Source organism: Mercurialis annua, linkage group LG3 (assembly GCF_937616625.2).
Source record: "Mercurialis annua linkage group LG3, ddMerAnnu1.2, whole genome shotgun sequence".
Lineage (NCBI taxonomy): Eukaryota > Viridiplantae > Streptophyta > Magnoliopsida > Malpighiales > Euphorbiaceae > Mercurialis > Mercurialis annua.
Window position 1 is genome coordinate 71,808,441 of NC_065572.1, and position 20,212 is coordinate 71,828,652.

The 20,212-nt window shown below is 29.9% G+C and overlaps 2 protein-coding genes across 2 annotated transcripts; both read right to left on the minus strand.

The window, feature by feature from the left end:
- Positions 1–549: 549 nt before the first annotated feature.
- LOC126671672 (NAC domain-containing protein 7-like) lies at positions 550–4,990 on the minus strand. The gene is made up of 4 exons (XM_050365459.2): positions 4,724–4,990; positions 3,532–3,716; positions 2,608–2,879; positions 550–1,496 (listed from the first exon to the last, which is right to left on the minus strand). The coding sequence occupies exons 2-4, from the start codon at positions 3,689–3,691 to the stop codon at positions 867–869; spliced, it is 1,062 nt and encodes a 353-aa protein (XP_050221416.1). The 5' UTR covers positions 3,692–3,716; positions 4,724–4,990; the 3' UTR covers positions 550–866.
- A 12,195-nt stretch (positions 4,991–17,185) lies between these two features.
- Positions 17,186–19,267, minus strand: LOC126671360 (probable pectinesterase/pectinesterase inhibitor 17). The gene is made up of 2 exons (XM_050365131.2): positions 18,339–19,267; positions 17,186–18,041 (listed from the first exon to the last, which is right to left on the minus strand). The coding sequence occupies exons 1-2, from the start codon at positions 19,198–19,200 to the stop codon at positions 17,350–17,352; spliced, it is 1,554 nt and encodes a 517-aa protein (XP_050221088.1). The 5' UTR covers positions 19,201–19,267; the 3' UTR covers positions 17,186–17,349.
- Positions 19,268–20,212: the final 945 nt, after the last annotated feature.

A 20,212-nucleotide genomic window follows, 5' to 3' on the forward strand; every position in this document is an offset into this window, starting at 1 on the left:
ACTATGTTACTTGCTTGACGTGCATGTTTATAAATTTTTCTTTATGTTAGGTGAAATATTTCTTAATCTTACATGTCTGTTGTGTCTGGATATTTTTACTATTATCTTATCTAATACATGGTGGAAAGCTGTAATGTTATGCAGAAACTATATTTATATATACTCTACAGCTCCAGATAAAGCCCATTTTGAGCGTATAATCTAGCTGATTGGATTTTTGAAGTGACTTCTAAGTTTAATAAACAACAGAAGATAAAAATCCCAAACTTCTCTGCAAAGCATTTGAATCGTCATCATGAAATCATACTATCATTAAACATCTCTAGCACAAATCCACTCATTTGTTTTCTTTTCTGGTCTGGAGTTGTGGCAACCAATAGTGATATTTACACCAATTTATGTTGCAAAAACTCTTAGTCATTACATTTTTAGTTTTATCCATTTATTAATTATAAGAATCACATTATATATGGTCGAACAAAAGCATAATGAGACCAACAAGAAGTAAAGAATAGATATAAGAAAAAACAAAAGGCATCAAGAAAAATATTTCAGTAACAATCTACAAATGTTTCATCAATTGTTGATCGATCTTACAAACACACCTCTTCAATATGCCATAAAAAGCACATGCAGTCAATAAACCACTGGCTTGTTTACATACAAATATTGCAGCACTTGACTCTATATGTAGTCACCCTAAAGAAACACAATACTATTAAAGAGTTAAAGTTATAGAAGATCATGTTTTATTATGTACAGCATTGAATAATAACCTTTTCTGAAGTTATATCCTATAATCAGAACACACATATATATAAATATACTGTGCATATATTATATATCATTGCTAGGATATTAAATAATCACTTCCATAGGTGTATTTGACAACTAGAGGTTGACGTTGAAGCATTTTCTGGTCCCGTTTCTTGCTTAGCAAGTAAGCTAGCTTGATCTGATGAATGGAAGATGCTGTTGGCTGCATTTGAGTAGTTATTATTACTATTATTTTCCTTAGTGACATCTTCTTGGCTGAGTTGAGAAGCAACAAACTTGTCTAGAACTCTCCAATCAGTAGCGACTTGATCGACTGCTTGCTCATTACTATTTTGAGTATTAGCATAAAGAGAATGCAAGCTTTGAATTCGGGTTTGACGATGAAGATGATCTTCTTGTGCAAGTGATGAGGATTGCAGAGTGGTTGCTTGCTGATTTATGTCGAGCCCGAATGCAGCAATAGAAGTGCAATTTACAGAAGTGGTAGGTTGTTGCAGCAGTTTGGGACTCCGAAGAAGTGGGAGCTGGAGGAAGTGATCATGGGGAAGGTGATGATAAGGTAAATGATGATGAGGCTGTGAAGTTTGGTTGGGCGAATGGTCGGGTTCTTGCATGAATGAAACTTGGTCATCATACCAACTGACTGATTCGTGCTCACTTACTCTTCTCATGATTGGTATTCTCTTCTTGAAAACCCTGCACACGACCCATCCTTCTTCCTGCTTCAACCACACAGATTATGTTATTGTGTGCTCATGAAAATGGCAAAAAAATGGGAAAAAATGGAATTGAAACAGCAGTTCAAAGCAAATGCTTCAATTTGGATACGGTTTGTTTCTTCTAATTTCGATTTGGTATTGAAACTTTGATTTGTATCAAAATGACACCATAAGTTTAATTGATATTTCAGATGATGGTCCTTTGATAAATTCATGTTGATGCATGCCGACATATAGCATATGGTAAATCATAAATGGAAACTAATAATATTTGAATGCCACAATATTATTTAACTAATCTTGTCCAAAAACCATCTTTTGAAATGTAAATTAAAATACAGTACTATTTTGACAAGAGTTGATTTTAAGTTTCCAATTGATATTAAGGAAAATAAAAATGATATCACACGGGTAAGAACCCTTTGAGCTTTTTGATTATCTTAATGATATCATACGTGGTAATATCGGAATACATATTTGAACTTTTGTGTTAATTTATTTAATTTAATATAGGCTCTAAACTTTAAAAGTATAAGCAGCGATGCGTTTCTTAATTAAGGTCAAATAAATATTCCGATATTACCACGTCATGGAGCAACGAACCTTTTTTTTAGTGATTATTCGTTATTAATGTAAGAGAAAATATGGCGTGACAAAATGCGATTATCATCAAAATTCAAATGTTTGAAATCACCAAGGAGCATTTATTTATAATTTTAAAGTTCAATGTCTAAATTGAAACAAACTAAAATTTCTTTAGTAAAATGAAGTAAGATTAAAGTTAATGACCCAAAAAATTTAAATTACCTCCATGTTATTCTTTCAAAAAATACTTGTCCGAATCTAATTCATCACGTAGGATTATAAACCATCCATTAAATACATGACACGTGGCATTATTAAATACCATATCTAATTAATAAAAAATATTTAATTCTAAATAAAATATCACTAATTAATGTGATATTTATTGATCGGTTAATGACTTGAATAATGAGACGTATATAGAACTGGCATAAATTGTGCCACATCTCAAATTATTTTCTTGAAAGTAAACTATAAACTAGTAAACCTGATAAGAAATATGAGAACAAAAGGAGAAGAAGCTTGCCTGTGCAGTAGCATTTTCGTCAGTTTCAAGGCGGTACTCATGCATTATCCAGTCTGATTTCTGTCCGTTGGGAGCACGGCCTTTGTAAAATACTAGGGTCTTCCTCATCCCAACCAACTCATGCTTCGTATAGATGGCTTTGTCTCTACCGGTTGCTTTCCAAAATCCAGCTACGGTGGCTCTATTTGTTCGAGTTCCTGTTGGATACTTCTTATCCTTATGGCTGAAAAAGTACCAATCGCTTTCATCATTTGTCCCTATTCTGCATATTTCTATTCATGTAAACAAAACATGAACACACATTATCTACAGGATTTTAATAAGGCAAAATGTTCCTATGTACCCTAAACCTAAAGAATGGTGTGTTTGTTAAATACACCACGATTTTAAAATCATATTAATTAGATTCATCATTAATTCGACATGTGTTAAATATATCTATAGCTCCTTTTAAAACATGATGGATCAAACCGGAAATGTTTTAAAATCATAAGACATTTAGCAAACGGACCATAATTATGGGTGTATAAAAATATTTTACTTTTTAATAGTTTTTGATTCCTAATGAGAGTTAATGGATTTTAGTGGGATTAAACACTTACGGTTATCCAACTATACTATTTTTACATAATATTTATGACATTTAATTTGTTATATCATAATGATTGAACATTCATTTTACAAATAACGGAAAATTACCCGATCAATTTAGATCAAATTTTACTCATGTGGCAATTCGTTAGTCAAATGACAGGATATGTTGGCCACATAAGTAAAATTTGCCATAAATTGATCAGGTAGAATCAGTTTTATGAAAAACTAATGTTGAATTACCAAAATATAACAAATTGAATATAGTAAACCGTCCTAGAAAAATAATATGCCGTCAACGTAAGAACATTTAATCAAATTTCAGTGAACTACCTTGAAGATCCCAAGGCTCAATTTTGTAGAGATCAACATCTTTAATAACATCAAGGTCAATCCTTCTTGAATGTATCTTCTTCCTAAGGTAATAATCTACTAGTTCTTCATCAGTAGGATGAAACCGAAAACCAGGAGGAACATGGGAAAAAGTGTTCATGTTTCTCCTGCTCAGATTTTGTGTCCTACAAACAGTCTCCACATTAGAATGCTATTTCACACACACACACACACATATATATATCGTTCGTTAGTTTCAGTATGCGTTTAACATGAACTAACTATATTGCATTGAACAAGGCATCCTTTATACAGGACATTCACATTTGTACTTCACATAATTCCTCCAATAAATTTTATGAAATGATTTTCATGAAAATAACTGTACTCAAGGCTAGTATGCATACTAGTCAAGCAAGAATTCCTGACCAAAATTATTTTTAAGAAAACTTAGACAATTAAAAAAATGTATTTTTGCTGCTGATTGGGGACCTAATAAGAGAAGAAAATCAATGTTGATTATAGGAAAAAAGTAAAAACTAATCATTTAAAACTTCAAAGTAGTTGAAAAAATTGCCTATGATCTTGATCGAGGTTTCTTTTGAGCACATCACCCAACAGCTTCTCATCACTTATTCTTTAATCATCACATTACATAAATTGAAATAAAAAAAATTCAGATACTTCCCATAAAATTCCCATACTGAACAAGATGGAGAAAGTTTATCAAGCTTTATGATGGCGATTTTTTTAAGAGACATCTCATGCATTAATTAATCATGATGCAGTATTGCTTTTAGGATGAAAAGTTATAAGTCTCCCTTGAATATATATGAACATTGAACAGTGACTGATTGAGCAATATTGTAAATTAATCACATATTAATTAAGCAATATATACGCATATATATAGATCATTAAAATAAAGAGAATCTCGAAATTGTGGCTCATCATCATCATTATTAATCTTGTTTTTAGATCATGAAATGCTTCTCAGATTCAAAAATTAATAGATCTAAAGAAACATAAACCAGCTACACTTTCTGAAATTTAGCAAATTGCAGAAATTTCAAAATACAAATAAAAAATTCCACTTATCTAAGCATGCATAGCCCTCTTCAGTTACAAAGTAACTCCACAATAATAAGTCAAGAAATGAAAAGGAAAAAGAGCTCAAGGATCAAGAAGTTACAGATCTGGGTTGATAGAATCTTTTACTTCCAAAAATAGAATTACCCTAAACTGGGTGCAGCTCCAACTGTACTGGAAGTACTATATCTCCTCCTATTACACACAAAAAGACAACCAAAAAGTAGTTAATGTGAAGATATTTCCTCGGGAATTGAACCACCTTGCTTTTGGTCGGATCAGATCCCAAGAAATGAAAGTAAAGGAAAAGGCAGAAGAAGAATGAAATAACGGAGCCAGTAGGGTTATATAACAAGAAAAAAGGAAAGCAAAAGAGAGATTAAAAATACTAAAAAAAGTAAAATGAATGACTATTTTTTTTTTCTTTTTAATCAAATTAATGAGTAAATATTGTTAAATGGTTATGAGATCATTAAAACTTTGTAATAAAACATCATAAGCTCTCACTGTCGCATTTAGCTATATTGATGGACAAGATTTGGGCGGGAAAAAAGGTGGCGCGAATATTGGCTCTGTGGATAGCAAATCTCTTATTCTCTACCCGCAACTGATAAAGACTCAGATTTATGACAAGAAAAAACAAAGAAATTATTCTTTGTTTTCCACTAAAAACCAAGAAAACAGAACCCAAACGGTGAAATTAGTAACGGAACAGCACAGCGGATTCAAGAAAGCTTAAAAAGAGACCAGAGAGATATTTTTTTCAGTTAAAGAATTGGCAGGTGTCGTAATGGAACAGCAACCAGCCAAAACAGTTTGCACACAAAAATTAATTAATGGCGTGTTTTGGCCCCAGCTGCTAATTATCTAAACTCAAGTTTTAGTCGATCGTTAACATTAATTATTTAATTTCAAGTGCTAAACAGTGATAGAATTTGAGAATGATGATGTTGGATTTGCTGGTTTCATATGAATGGTCTAGAACACAAACAAATGGAGTGTGGTCCGCTAGAATAGACTGGTGAGTTCTATCATTACCATTATGATTCTCAATATATTATAAAAGTAATGTTACATTTTACTTATTTTAAATTACGTGGCAAAAATATTTAGAGAGATATTTGTCTAATAGTAATAACAATGAAATAGTGGGAATGACAATGTTTATTTTACTTAGTTAATTTAAGTGAGTTGGTAAGATAATCTTCTAATTTAAGTGAGGTCGCGGGTTCGAACCGTACTCATGTATGCAGCCGTTTAAAATTTGGGGACAGAGTGCCTCCCGCAAGGGACCTATATGGCTCGAGTGGAGATTAGTCTGAATGTGAAAGGTTTAAAGGTGCCGTCTCATAGTTGAGATTTGTTGAGAAAATCTTATGTATTCTGTAAAAAGAAAAATCTACCCTATTGAGTTTCTTCCCCTTTTCTATTACTATATTGAATTAAACTGAAGCAAATATAATCAAATTCACTAGATTATTTGTATGTAGAAAAAAAAATCTAAATAGTATTGCAATAAGCTATTATACTTAGAATGAGCACTCATTATAATGTCAAATGGTTGTATTTTTTTTTTGGGTACAGGATCCATGAAGTTTTCTGAACGAGTCTCAACTATGAGACGGCAACTTTAAACCTTTCACATTCAGACTAATCCCCACTCGAGCCGTGTAGGTTTTTATGGGAGGCAAATTCTGGCCCCAAATTTTAAACGGCTGCATACATGAGTATGGTTCGAAACCGCGACCTCATTTTAGTTAAAAGAGCGCCTTACCAACTCATCTACATCTTGAAATTAATATTTTTTTAAATCTTAGTGAAAGGAGAAAACGAAAGAGGAAATAGCTTCTTCTAAATAATACAAAAAAGAGTCAAGACAGTGTCATTAATATTAAGTAAAATTAATTAGAATAAAACAAATTGTCCCCACTTAACTACCAAAACCACCCTTCACTCATTATCCCTAGACGACGACACATATTATTAAACTTACCGGTTCTGCTCGTGACTGATACGTTTCTATTCCACTTCCTCTCTACTCATAATGGCACCATGCTCTTCTTTTTTTAATATTCTTCAGCTTCTTACGGAGCTCAAGCCCCGTTACAACAGCTCAAACTTTCATTCATCCCCGTTCCGTTGTTTTAAGCAATCTATTATTAAATTGCATATACGCAGACCTACATTAAGATAACCTAATATACTAGTAAATTAAATAGCATTATTCATATTAAGGATCAAAGTGGCTATTTTTGTTTGGTGCATTGCTTTTAGGTTTAGGAGATAGGGAGTAATTTGCGTCTCTAAGATAATAGTTTTTTTTTAATTTAAAAAAAATTCTATTTACATCAAAATAATAAAGAGCTTGTTAGTGAAATACTTATATCATTTGTGAGGAGTAGTTTCTGTCCGAATTGTAACTAAACTTATTTTGTACTTCATTTGTCTCTAAATTTGTATTTAATAATTTAGTCGTCTCCATCATTATTTCTGCCTCACTTTCATCAATTTTAATAATGTAATCTGCCAAATAGAGATATAAACGCTTATAATTTAGGTTTTTCTATTCGACTCCATGTAAAAAAATTAGGCGTCCATGTAAAATTTCAGTTGGCACGCTAGGCCATTAAATTTACATAAACTTTTGATGTATAACAATAGGTCAACTATATTATTAAATAAAAATTAAGAAAAAATTGAGGTACAAATTGAAATTTAAAAAGAATTCGGCAAGAGAGGTAATCCAGTTAAGAAGTTTTTTTTTTTTAATTCAATCAAGAAGAGTTAGTTAGGGTAAAGTGCACATTTATAAGCTGGTTTTAGTCCTAAAAAATATATATTCCGCCCGGCACATATAGACAGACCAAATTAAAATTGTGCGAGAATTAAGAAATATAAATTAAATTCATTATTTTCAATTAATCGTTTGGGCGGAAAATGAATGTGCATTGTATTAATGTGAAACGTGCATGGGACAAAATTTAAACATTCATCTAATTCGACACATTGGCCAAATAAGCTACAGAGGTAAAATAAAAAGAATTATTGAATAATAAATTTTAAAAAAGGATTAGATAAATAAAAAATAAAAATATATTAGTTATATTTTATCATTTTATGTGAAATATTGTTAGTCATATAAAATATAACGTGACAAATAATTTTATTATGGAACGAAGATTAAGTGACACACTAACAATTTCTGTCTGTAAAATAATTCATTGAATGTAAACTGAATAACATAGAAATATAGAGAAATTTTTAGGTAGACCCAGTCCACCACATCATCCGTGGACTAAACCTATCACATTATGACACGTAATTAAAATAATGATACTATATCGTAATATTACTATTCAAACACTAAAAGAAATACTAGAATTAGCAGCTAACATTTTTGCTGATAATAGTGCTAAAATTGTTACTATTAACATATAGCAATAAAAAAAAGTTGTGGCATGTTGCTGCTAATAAAACGTTGTCTTAAGTAATTGGTAACATAATTTGCTGTAAAATGCTGCTATAAGTTAACTAATGACAGCAACTTTCAAAATTAATGCTGCAAAATGTTTTTTAGCAGCAAAAAAAATTAGCTGAAAAAGTATTTGTTGTAAAAAACAGAATTTCTTGTAGTGAAAAGTGTAAAAAAATAATAAATAAAATTACCATAGTGCAACTATATTAATGAAGGCTAGTTAACGGATGACGTGATAGATTAAGTCTACCTGAAAATCTCTCAGAAATATAATGATATTGAACTTGTATATATTTACTGCTGAAGTGATTACAATATATAAAAGAGAATAACTGAGAGTGGGAGATAAAATAGTGGGTCATTAGCGAAAATGGTACCCAACCTTCGCACCTTGTATCAAAATGATACCCAACCTTTAATTTGTATCAAAATGGTATTCAACTTTTTAACATTTGTTTCAAAATGTTTTTTCTAACATTTTCCAGCCACTTTTGATGACGTGGCAACCGGAAAAATATTTTTTTTATTGATGTAAAATAAGAGTTTGTTTTAATTTTTAAAATTATATAAAAATTTATTTGTCATGGGATGTGGAAAAAAATACATAAAATTAGTTTTCCGGTTGCCACGTCATCAAAAGTGGCCGAAAATTGTTTAAAAAATCATTTTGATACGAACGTTAGAAGGTTGGGTACCATTTTGACTAATAACCCTAAAATAGTAGTACATGTTTGAGCGGGAAAATTATAACTGTTACAGCTAAAAATTATATTTTAAATAAACGCTATTATTGTATTGACTTAGTTTTGATATTGAATAACAAACTTAAAAAAAATACATCCTTTAAAATAAAAATAAGTAAATACATAAAAGTATAAAAATTAGTACGAGTTATTTACGGACTAAGCTGAGAAGGAAGTGAAAGTTCAAACAGCAGTGGTGCATGCATTTGATTCAAAAAAAGAAAAAAGTCCGAATCGGCTAGCCTGGGGGTCAAGAAAACAAGGGGATGTGAGCCGAGTTGAGTAGTGGAACACGCGGGAGAAGAATGAATGATGGTTCCGTCTTTGTGCGTGGCGGCTTGCTGTCTGCCCAACCCCTATCATTAGTCTCCCAACTTCCTCTTCTCTTCTGCGTCCCTCCTCCTTATACTTTGTTCCAACCAAATTTACTCATCAAACTTAACTAAATCAAAATAGTTTTGTTTGATTTGTAGTTCATTTTATTCAATACAATTAAAGATTTAATTAATTCGATTCGTTTGGTACTCAGTATGAAATTTTGAATCAACTTGATTCATTATATGTTCTCTTTTTTAATTTTTCAAAACATTCAAATATTTTTATAGTTTTTTATATGACTTAATTATCAATTTATCCTCTAAATTTATATATAATATTGAGAAATTAACATTATTTAAATACTAATTGATATTGATATAATTCGATTATTCAGTTGACTAAAATAAATGATTATTTTGATTCAATTCTTTGGTTTGTATTTCGGTTATGGTTTAAATTATACAAAATATAGATATTTAGTTTTGATTAGTTAGATTTGTTTCAACGACTAAAGTAATCATATACGGCCGTACAATACGTGGTATTAATCAAACAGTTACGTGTAGTGACTATATAAAACTATTTTGTAAGTTAATAAGTTGAAGTTAAAACTAAACTAATTACAATTGCACAAAGTAAAATGTCTAAAATGAAAGTAATTCAAACTAATTCATGAATCTTGCAATTTTCTAGTCAGGTTAACGATTTAATTATATGAATATCTTTTTAATTTGATGGCATAAATAGCAAATTGAGTAGTGAAACACTCTTCTCTTCTAAATGTATTGACACTTGAAAGTTTTAAATAAATGGTTATTACAAAATTTAAGTTCTCTAACGAGTTATTTATTAAAAAAATATATTTTAGCTTATAATTAATTCAATTTAATTGTAATATAAAGTTTCTATAATTTGAAATGACTTTTTTTAAATAATGCCATATTTTATTGGCTTAAATGCACAAAAAATCACCAACTTTCGCGTGTTTATGGTATTTAAACGAACTTTTAATTTTGGCATAAAATACATGAACTATCAAATTTTTGCATATAAGACCAAGTTTGTATTTTTTTTCAAAAAACGATGTCGTTTTAAGGCAAAAACGGTGCCGTTTTAGGGGAGAAAAGGTGTCGTTTTATGCCTAAAATTATGTTCGTGTTATTATTGCAAAAATCAGATAGTTCGTGTATTTTTATGCCAAAATTAAAAATTCGTGTTAAATATCAAAAACACGCGAAAGTTGGTGATTTTTTATGCATTTAAGCGTATTTTATTTTATTTTTATTTTGTTTGAACTGAAGGATTTATGATATGCATTAAATAAAGGCAAAAGATTCACTTTAGTGTCTGAAGTCGGACTAAAAAAATAAATAAGCCCCTAAGATCGAGGTTGGCTCACTTCACACCCTGTAGTTGTCCAAAATGGCTCACATTACATCGCGGTTAGTTTTAACGTGGAACGTAAGGAAAAAATTTAAAAACATCCTTAATATTTAAGATACTTATCAATTTTATATTTATAATTCTTTTAACCATTTTCACCCTCTTCTTCATTTAAATATCAATAATTAAAAAATATTTAAAATTAAAATATTTATTAAAACAATTAAAATACAATTAAATACTTCGAACCCTAAATAGACGCTTCAAAATCTAATAATAAATCGAAATTTAATTAAACCAATTAAAATTTAATTTAAACCTAATTAAACTAAATATTAAAAATTAAAACCTAATTAAACTTAAAAAAATTAAAAAAATTTAAAAAAAATAAATCATCGGGTCCCATGGAAGATCTGTTCTTCCATGTGTTCTTCCCCAACCAATCTGTTCTTCCATTGGGAAGAACAGCCCGGAGAAGACGAACATGTTCGTCTAGTTCGTCTTCTCCGGTAAATTTTTTATTATTTTTTTAATTTTTTTTAATTTTTAGTTGGAATATTCTTTGTCGGAGATGTGGTTTCAGGAGTTGGGGGTGGGTGAGTGAATTAGATTTAATTAGTTGAATTTTGAAGCGTTTAATTGGATTTCGAAGCGTTTAATTTTTGTTTCAAAATGTTTAATTGTGCTTAAATTGTTTTAATAAATATTTTAATTTTAAATATTTTTTAATTATTGATATTTAAATAAATTAGAAGAGGGTGAACATTGTTAAAAAATTTATAAATATAAAATTAATAAGTATTTTAAACATTAAGAATTTTTTTTGAACATTTTTTTTATGCGTCACGTCATTATTTGACAGAAAAAATTAACGGAGTCAAGTTTTCGATGTGATGTGAGCCGTTTTAAACAACACAGGGTGTGAAGTGAGCCAATCTCGATCTAAAAAATTTATTTATTTTTTTGTCTAACCTCAAAAATTAAAGTGAGACTTTTGCCTTAAATAAACATATCAAATAAGTCCATATAAGAAAAGTACAACAAATAACAAATAAGTAAATTTTTATTTTTATGATGTGAGGCTATGAGTGAATCATGTGGGTCCTGTGATTTATCATTACGGCTAGGGGTGGGCATGGACCGGTTAACCGGTCCATGAGGGTAATTTGTAAACCGGTCCATTGTAATACGGTTTTTAAAATTAAAAACCTAAACCTAAAATTTTAAACGGTTAACCGGTAAATTGGTTAACCATAAAAAACGGTTCGGTTTTTCAGTTTTGCGGTTTTTAACCATATAACCATTAGAAAAATTAAAGACAAAAAAAATATATTTTTAATTCTATTTGATTTTTTAGCAAAAAAAAAAAACTATAGAAATTCAAATTATATTAAAAAAATATAAATCTAAACTATCTTATAAATAGTTAAATCAATGCAAATATTTAAAACTATTATTATTTACAAATAATTTATGAGTAATATTAAAGTTATGTTTGTATTTTTTGAATTGTTTGTAGTGTTGTTGACGTCCACTTTCTACTATTTATAGACTTAAATATTCCTATTTTTGTTAAGTAAATATTTTAATAAGGAAAACAAATTTCTTTTACAATATTTTCATATATAAAATCTCCTAAAATATATAAATATTCCTAAATAAAATATATGTCAATATATTTTTATATTTAGATTTTATTATGTATATTATAAAATCAATATTATTTTATAGATCATAAAATATATCTTATTAATTATTAAATATATATATATATATATATATATATATATATATATATATATATAAACCGGTTAACCGGTTAACCACGGTTTTTAGAAATCCAAAACCTAAACCTAAACCATTAACCATAAAAACTAAAAATCAAAACCTAAACCTAAACCGTTGGACCGGTTAACCACATTTTCTGGTTCGGTTTTTCGGTTTCGGTTCGGTTAATCGGTTTGACCGGTTTTTTTGCTCACCCCTAATTACGGCTGTAAGAACATCATTGGTTGTGTCTGCACGTTTCCGTTGGATAGTGCAACCCCGTTTAAATTTGAGGTGGCACCGTTTATATGGATACACTTGGCCGCAACCAATAGGGATGCTGCTTCTCTAATACTTATTCGGGCCCACCTCAGATTTCATGGGTCTCTCCTCTAGGAAATTCTTATGGGCCCAACAATCCCTACATACGCGGAGAGGCCTTGGCCTACATGGCAAGCTTATTTCTTATGCCCATTCTAATTTCATTAAATGATAAAAGTACCCATAAGTTTGTAAGGGATTACACCCACAAAATTTATATAGTACTATATCATTAGTCAAAGGATTAATATCATAAAATACAGTTACTTTAGGGTGAGCTCAACTGTAACCAATACTTTGAAAATCATCATGTTTAGCCCTTATTTTTTATTTGTTGTGTCAATTACGACTCTTTTCTACTAAAAGATAATTACAAAATTTTACCTCATGTCAACTATGTATAGCACATTGAGTCAATATATGTAAATTACAAAATGCTGACATGTAAACAAAAATTAACCGAACTATTAATCACCTAAAAAATAACAGATCCATTGTTTTTTATGTTAAAGGTCATATATGGGTTGGTTCAAAGTGACATGTCGACATTTATGACTAAAATATGTTGAGTTTGCATTGACATGTTTATCATGTGGTAAAATTTAAATTTATTTTTAAAAATAGCTATAATTGACGCAATAAATACGAAAATAGACTAAATGAAGTGATTTTTAAACTACCGGTTACGATTGATCTCACCCGCAAAATATTGGTTTGTTTAAGGCATTAAGGCTTATTTAAAATTAAAAATTTACTATTAAATATAAAAATACATTTGAAGTATATAATTTTCCGTAGGTCAAATATTGTTTTAGCAAAAATTATAAGTCACTTGTCATATCCTATAGCGGTAATTGTTAAAAAAAGCATACCTTTAACATTTTTAGAGATTTAAACACTTTCTTTTAAAAAAGCATAGTATTTAGGTTCAACCATTTTTACGGTATTTTTGTTCTCAAAATATCAGTTTTACCTATACGACGCTATTTTAGCGAATTTTAATGAATGAAACAACCAGATAATGCTTTTGAGCCAATAAAAAAAGGCAGACCCTTTTTGTACCACATTCTAAAAGTGTGCTTATATCGTTACAAAGGTGTTTTTGTAGTAAATTTATGTCACTCATTAAATAATTTTTAATGAATATATATACTTTTTACTTAGTTAATTTTTTTAATGAACATAAAATATATTAAAGCCACAAGAAGTGTAAAAACACCTAACTCAAAAGTTTTCGCACAAAAAATAACGTAAAAAGTGCACACTAAATACTACGACTTTGAGAAAAATGATTGCAAAACAGAGTTCAGCAAAATACAGTATAGATTTCGAAATAAATCCATGCTAGAATATGAAAATCTAGCATTTTTACATTTAAAAATAAAAACAGATCTAGCAAAACACATTTGAACAATGGCCAAAGAATCAGAACTCTTCTGTTGACACTACTTAGTTTCTTTACAATAATGCTACTTAATTTATTTGTTTATCTTGCAATTCCAAGTGCTTTTTACAAGACATTTTACTAATCATGTTTTTGCAATATACTTTTCAAAATATTGAGGGTAGTATTGGATTCCAAAGTTGGAAAATACAAAAGTAGTGAGTATAATACCTACCAGAAGTAGGATATACTCCAACAGATAGTGTGAATACAGGTAGGGGACAATTTGATTCTTTAAATTATTACACTGCGTAAATGAAGGAGATGACAGTTTACCAGCTTTCTAAAGAGGAAGAGCTATAATATTTTATTTTGGCTAAATACATTCCAAAGTCCCTGTATTTTACCACTTGTATTCATGAAGTTTCTATTTCAAAAAACTTATCTTTCCAGTCCTGCTAAATTTTGAGTTTTCATGCCTCTATACCGAAAAAGTTATATTTCCAATCTCTATACTTGTTGCCACTTCTGTTCATCTGGTTCACATATTAGGATGAAAATTGAAATTTGGCAAGTATAAGGACTAAAAAGACAAGTTTTTCAAAATAGGGGCCTCCTAAATAAAAATAATAAAGTACAAGGATCTCAAGATGAGTTTTGTCATTTATTTTATTTATAAATATAGAAAAAAAGGAAAATACGAGAAGAAGAAGTGATGGGTCCAAACCTTATGGTTTACAGACCAAACCCACAAATGAGATAAACTTTTCATGACAAGAAAGAGCCAATCTGTTTCCATATAATTTAGAAAAGAAATTGAGCATGGTTTGGTCCCATTTTTGAGTTATTCATGAGGATAATCGATAATGAGTAATTTGGTGCACTTTCTGTGTATACAATATGTATATATTTTAATCCAAATATCAAGATTTTATATGGTTTTGACTTTCTTTTCATGGTGCATTTTATGACACCATCTTGATCTTTTCTATAATTATGATTACTCAAATTTGTCAATCAAAGCTAAGTATGGAAGTGTATGCTTCATAGTTCATATATGGGTTAATGTCATAAAAATTCATAAACTTTACACGTTTTCTCATTTTAATTACGTAGTTTAAATTTTCTCATTTTCATACACGAACTACCACTTTTTCTCAAATTCATGCACGGTGCTGAGGTGTCACGACTCCATTGGTGTAATTCACTGAGGTGGAGGTCATTTTACACCACTGAATGAGTGCCAGCTCAGCACCGTGCATGAATTTGAGAAAAAATGGTAGTTAGTGCATGAAAATGAGAAAATTTAAACTACGTGATTATAATGAGAAAACGTGTAAAGTTCGTGATTTTTTTTGACATTAACCTTGATATATTGGTGTAGAATTTTTTTACGGGACTTGTGTTGGACCAAATAATAAATAGTGGTTTAGAATCTATCTTGCACAAAACCAATTAATTTGTACTAAATATCATTATTTTTTGCTTATAAGTTACTTTAACATGTACTAAGTATCATTAGTCATATATTATAAATTAATAACAATGAATATTAGATAAAAGTTGAAATAAAAACAAATAAACAATGTTTGATTTCAACAATTCTTTACTGACATAGATAAATTAAGAATAGTAATGCTTATTTTGCACTAGTAATTATTTAGTTGAGCATTTATGAGAATAAATTACAATTTTAAGGATTAGTATATTATAATTATTTGTTATGGTTTTATATAATTTTAAGGATTAGTATATTATTAGAATAATTTATATAAATTATCAAATATTAATTCGTTGATTCTTGCTATGATTTTAACAACTGCAATGCAATTATTAATTATCATTGTTATTATTAATAATTATTTTACATTTATAAAATCAAAGATATTAATTTTTAAATTTGTTGGATTTGAATTCTCGGTGATAATGGAAGAAATAGTAACAATTTTGATTATTTAACTGTCAATTACAAAATGTAACTAGTGATTATCTCTGATGCTGAAAGATACTGAAACAATAACTCCATATCATAATTACATGATGAAACTTCTATCAATTTGAGATGTCATAACAATATTTTTCCACAATAAAAATTGATGCAAGTGATATCTAAATGGTATTTTTCTTCAATAACAAATGATACTAAATTATAGCATATGGCCCTATAAATTTCTATGTTTTCCTCTTTTTACAAATAAATAAACCCTAAGCTTAATTTTACCTAAAATGAAGATAATAACATGGTGTGAGAGAATTATGATTGCGTTATGGTTGTATGTCACCTTCAGAATAATTACTGATACTCTACAAGTATATATGAATGAGAAATGAGAGCAAATAATAAAAGGTTGATTACAGGATAAAGGTAATTATGATTAAGATCAGTTTTACTAGCTTTCCACAGTAATCAACTAACACATACCATAGGCATGGTGTTGTAGGAGATAATTTATTTAGTTATCCACAATTATTTTCAAAGACCAAATTAAAATTTGTTTCAAAAATTTTAGTTTAAATCTATTAATTTCACATTTTCTTGGTATTATTTTTTTATATTAGGCTTCTAATCCTATCTATTTTCTTGGGCCTGTTATATAGTACCTGCCATGAAGTTCATAGGCCCAAATTGTGCTTAATCAAATCTTTTGCCGTTGGCAAATCCAAGAACCACGCAAAAACTAAAAGTATTGTCAATTTCATTTATTCTAAAATAATTTTTTTTAATAAATTATTTTAAAATAGTTTCCAAAATAATTCAACCTTTGTGTAAGTCTCAATTTTATTCACTAATTTTTTTCAACAAAACTAGTATTAAACTTCATCTATTGTTTTAAACACTTCTTATAAAAAAAAAATTAACAAAAATAAATGATATGATAGGACTTAGGAGTTATTTTAATATGTGTGAGTCATGAGGGAGAGGAATACTCTATTTAAACATAAATATAAATAAATAATTAAAAAACCAATATGATAAAATAAAATACTGAAATTAAGAATCTATGACTGTTTTATAACTATGTCGTTATTCATTTTTTCCAAAAAGAAGGTTATAGTGCCACCTCATTTAATTTTTACTTTATGTGTATTGGTAGTTTGGTTCAAAACAATTAAAATGTAAATTTATTTTTTCTAAACATGAAAATGAAGACAAATTTGTAAGCAACACAAAAATTTAGAATTAATTATGCAATTATACCTTTATTTCATTGTTATTATACATTTTGTAAAGAAATTTGTCACGAACTGGTAAATACAAAAAACAAGCTTAGAAACAATTAAAGAACAAATAAATCTAAATCATACAAATGAAAATCAATCACAGTTAACAAATTCAATCAAAGTCCAGAGCTGAAAGGAACACCAGTAGCTGGCAACCATGACCGTCCACCAATGAAGTTATCAACGGTAAACTTAGATGCTTCAGTTGCACTTGTGATCACCCGATAACCACCCCACTTAACTCTTCCACTCGTCGGAGCACCAGGACCCGAGTTTCTATACTCTCCATAATATAAAGTCTTCAACGCAAAATCACCGTCCCATTCAAGCCAACCCGCCGGCGCCACCAAAGAATCAAGATAAGTCTGAAGATAAACAGTTCTTGAATACAGTTTCCATGGCCGGCCCAAGAAAGTTTGGAATGAGCTGAGAACCGGTACAAGATCAGGTGCAGCCATAACTCTAGAGTTATGAATTGAAATGCCTGTGTTTTGATTCGGGTCTGTTCTACCTTGTGCTGTTACTGCGATCTTTTGTTTGTCCATTGGCTTTCTTGCGTAGATCATGCAGTTTTGTAAAACGACGGCGGCGTTACCGAATATGAAGTCTACGGTTCCGTAAATGTAACATTCTTTGTAGAATTGTCTTTGAGAATGTACGTATAATGTGTCTTGGTAACCTTCGAAGCCGCAACGGTAGAATACTGAGAGATCGGAGCCTGATCGGAGGGCTACTGCTTGGTGGTTTTGAGGACCTGCTGTGTTGCGGAATGTTATTCCACGGGCTATGAAGCCCTCTCCGGTGACAGCTGAAATTTATTAAAAGAAAAATTAATTGAAGTGATTGAAAATGTCTTGTTTTTACTTTGACAAAAATAATGTGCTGTTTTCTTGAATTGTTTACAATGGAAATATAATTTTCTAACTCATTTTTTCTTTACGTCTTAGGAGGAAATAACAGGATTTGGAATTAGTCAATCCACTTTTTTAAAAAATATATATAAATTAAGGAAAAATAATTTATAAATAATAATTCTATATGTATCAAGAATTATGACCAACTTGAATAAATATCTCTAGAAGAATTTTGACAGAAATTTGCTTACCAACTGTTGCCGAATTAAAGGTAGTAGAGCCTCCTCCGACACTCCGGCTACCGGTGATAATAGTAGTTCTCAAACCATCACCAACCAACATAATATTCTTCATTTTGTTACCAATCTCAAGATTCTCTTTATAAACTCCACTCTTAACGCGTATGATAAACCTCCCACTTCCACTTCTCTTGGCCGCAGCATCGAGGGCTTGTTTTATGGTCCGGAAGTTCCCTGAACCATCTTGAGCCACCACAAGATTAGGGTTCAATGAAGAAGCCTGCAAAAGCTTCCGATCACCTGGTTTAACCCAGCTAGGAAACCCATCTTTGTATGTTTGTGGCAAATCAGACGATGATGAGTCATTTTTGTTTATTGCCAAAGTGTTGCATATCAGCTTTGAGACATTGTTGGACATGAGAGGCAACATATAATTTGAAACCCCTAGCTCAAGAAACCCAGCTCTACAGGTATCAAGATTGGTTAGAGCAGTACTGAGCCAAGTTTGTGCATCGTTCTCGGTGCATTTAGTGTTGGGGTCAAGAGTGTGATTGAGTTGAGCAATGGTGTTTTCGTAAAGCTTATAGCAATCGGCCCATGCAGCCTTTTCTTTTTCATTTCGGCATTTTGAGCCTAACCATTTGTTCTGGGTTTGAGCAGTTAGGGCTCTTTGCATGGCTAAGTCAATCGCCATTTTGCGAAAATCAGATTTGCATGTTGGAACAGAGTTAGGGTTTTGTTTCATGAAGTATTTGCATGGTTCAGGATTTGGGGTCTTGTTGCACCATACATCTATTTCATTAGAAGATTTAGATGGTGAGAATAATGAGATTAGGGTTATGACTAGGACTGATAAAAGCAGCTTTGTTGCCATTTTTGTAGCTTGTGTTTGAAGCTTAAGGTTTCTGTTTTGATGTGAGGATTGAATTATCTTGGGGGTTTGTATTTATAGGAGAAAGAAGATGGAGATTACGACTTTTATGACAGGTTGGCTTGGTTTGAAAATGGCAGTTGACGAATGTATAAGGGTATAAATATACAAAGATTCTCAATTTGTGATTGTATTGTATTATTATGCTTTATCCTATAAATTTTTTATATCATTTTTCATAATGTGCAAAGAAATGGGATAATCAGTGTTCATGATAGTTTATTTTTAAAAGAGAAAAACTGTAGTTTAGTTAGAGAACGGTAAGCTACCACCAGAAAAGAAAGTCAGCATTCTGCATCTCCGGCCATTTTCATGAAGTTTCCATGCAATTGAGCCCATTATAAATTGTAATACTTTCCTTTTTGTTTAGCCTGGAAAAGTATTGCCCTATCTCCGGGGTTAAAATTTCTTAGAATTATATGTCTTTTATTAAACGGTTATCATCGTTTTATAAAAATTATGATATAACCTCTCATTAATATAAAAATGAAGATATATTTATCAAAATATAGTAAATGATATGATAATAGTCGTTCATAAAATGACTACAATTTAGTAACCTCTAAAAAACTTTCATTCCCCTATTATATATTTAGGGAAATGTTAGTTATGTTCGCTGTTTAATTATGTATATGATGTAATAATTAGTTTAGGGGGTGCACTAAAAGTTTCTTTTTGGTACTAATATAAAATTATAAAAACTATATACATGAAGTTTAAGTGTTAGACCACTAAGTGAGAGGTAATGAGATTAAATTTTATTTTAGAACAAACCAATTGATTTCTATTCATATTCAATCATTTGAGCTCGTAAAATCATTTAATCTACTCTTGTTTATTCAATATGAAATTACTCATAATTTGAGCAAGAACAACAACCAATAATTTTACTATATTCTATAAAAATGCAATCATATACATCTAATAATTTTTTTGTACAAATTAAACCATGCAC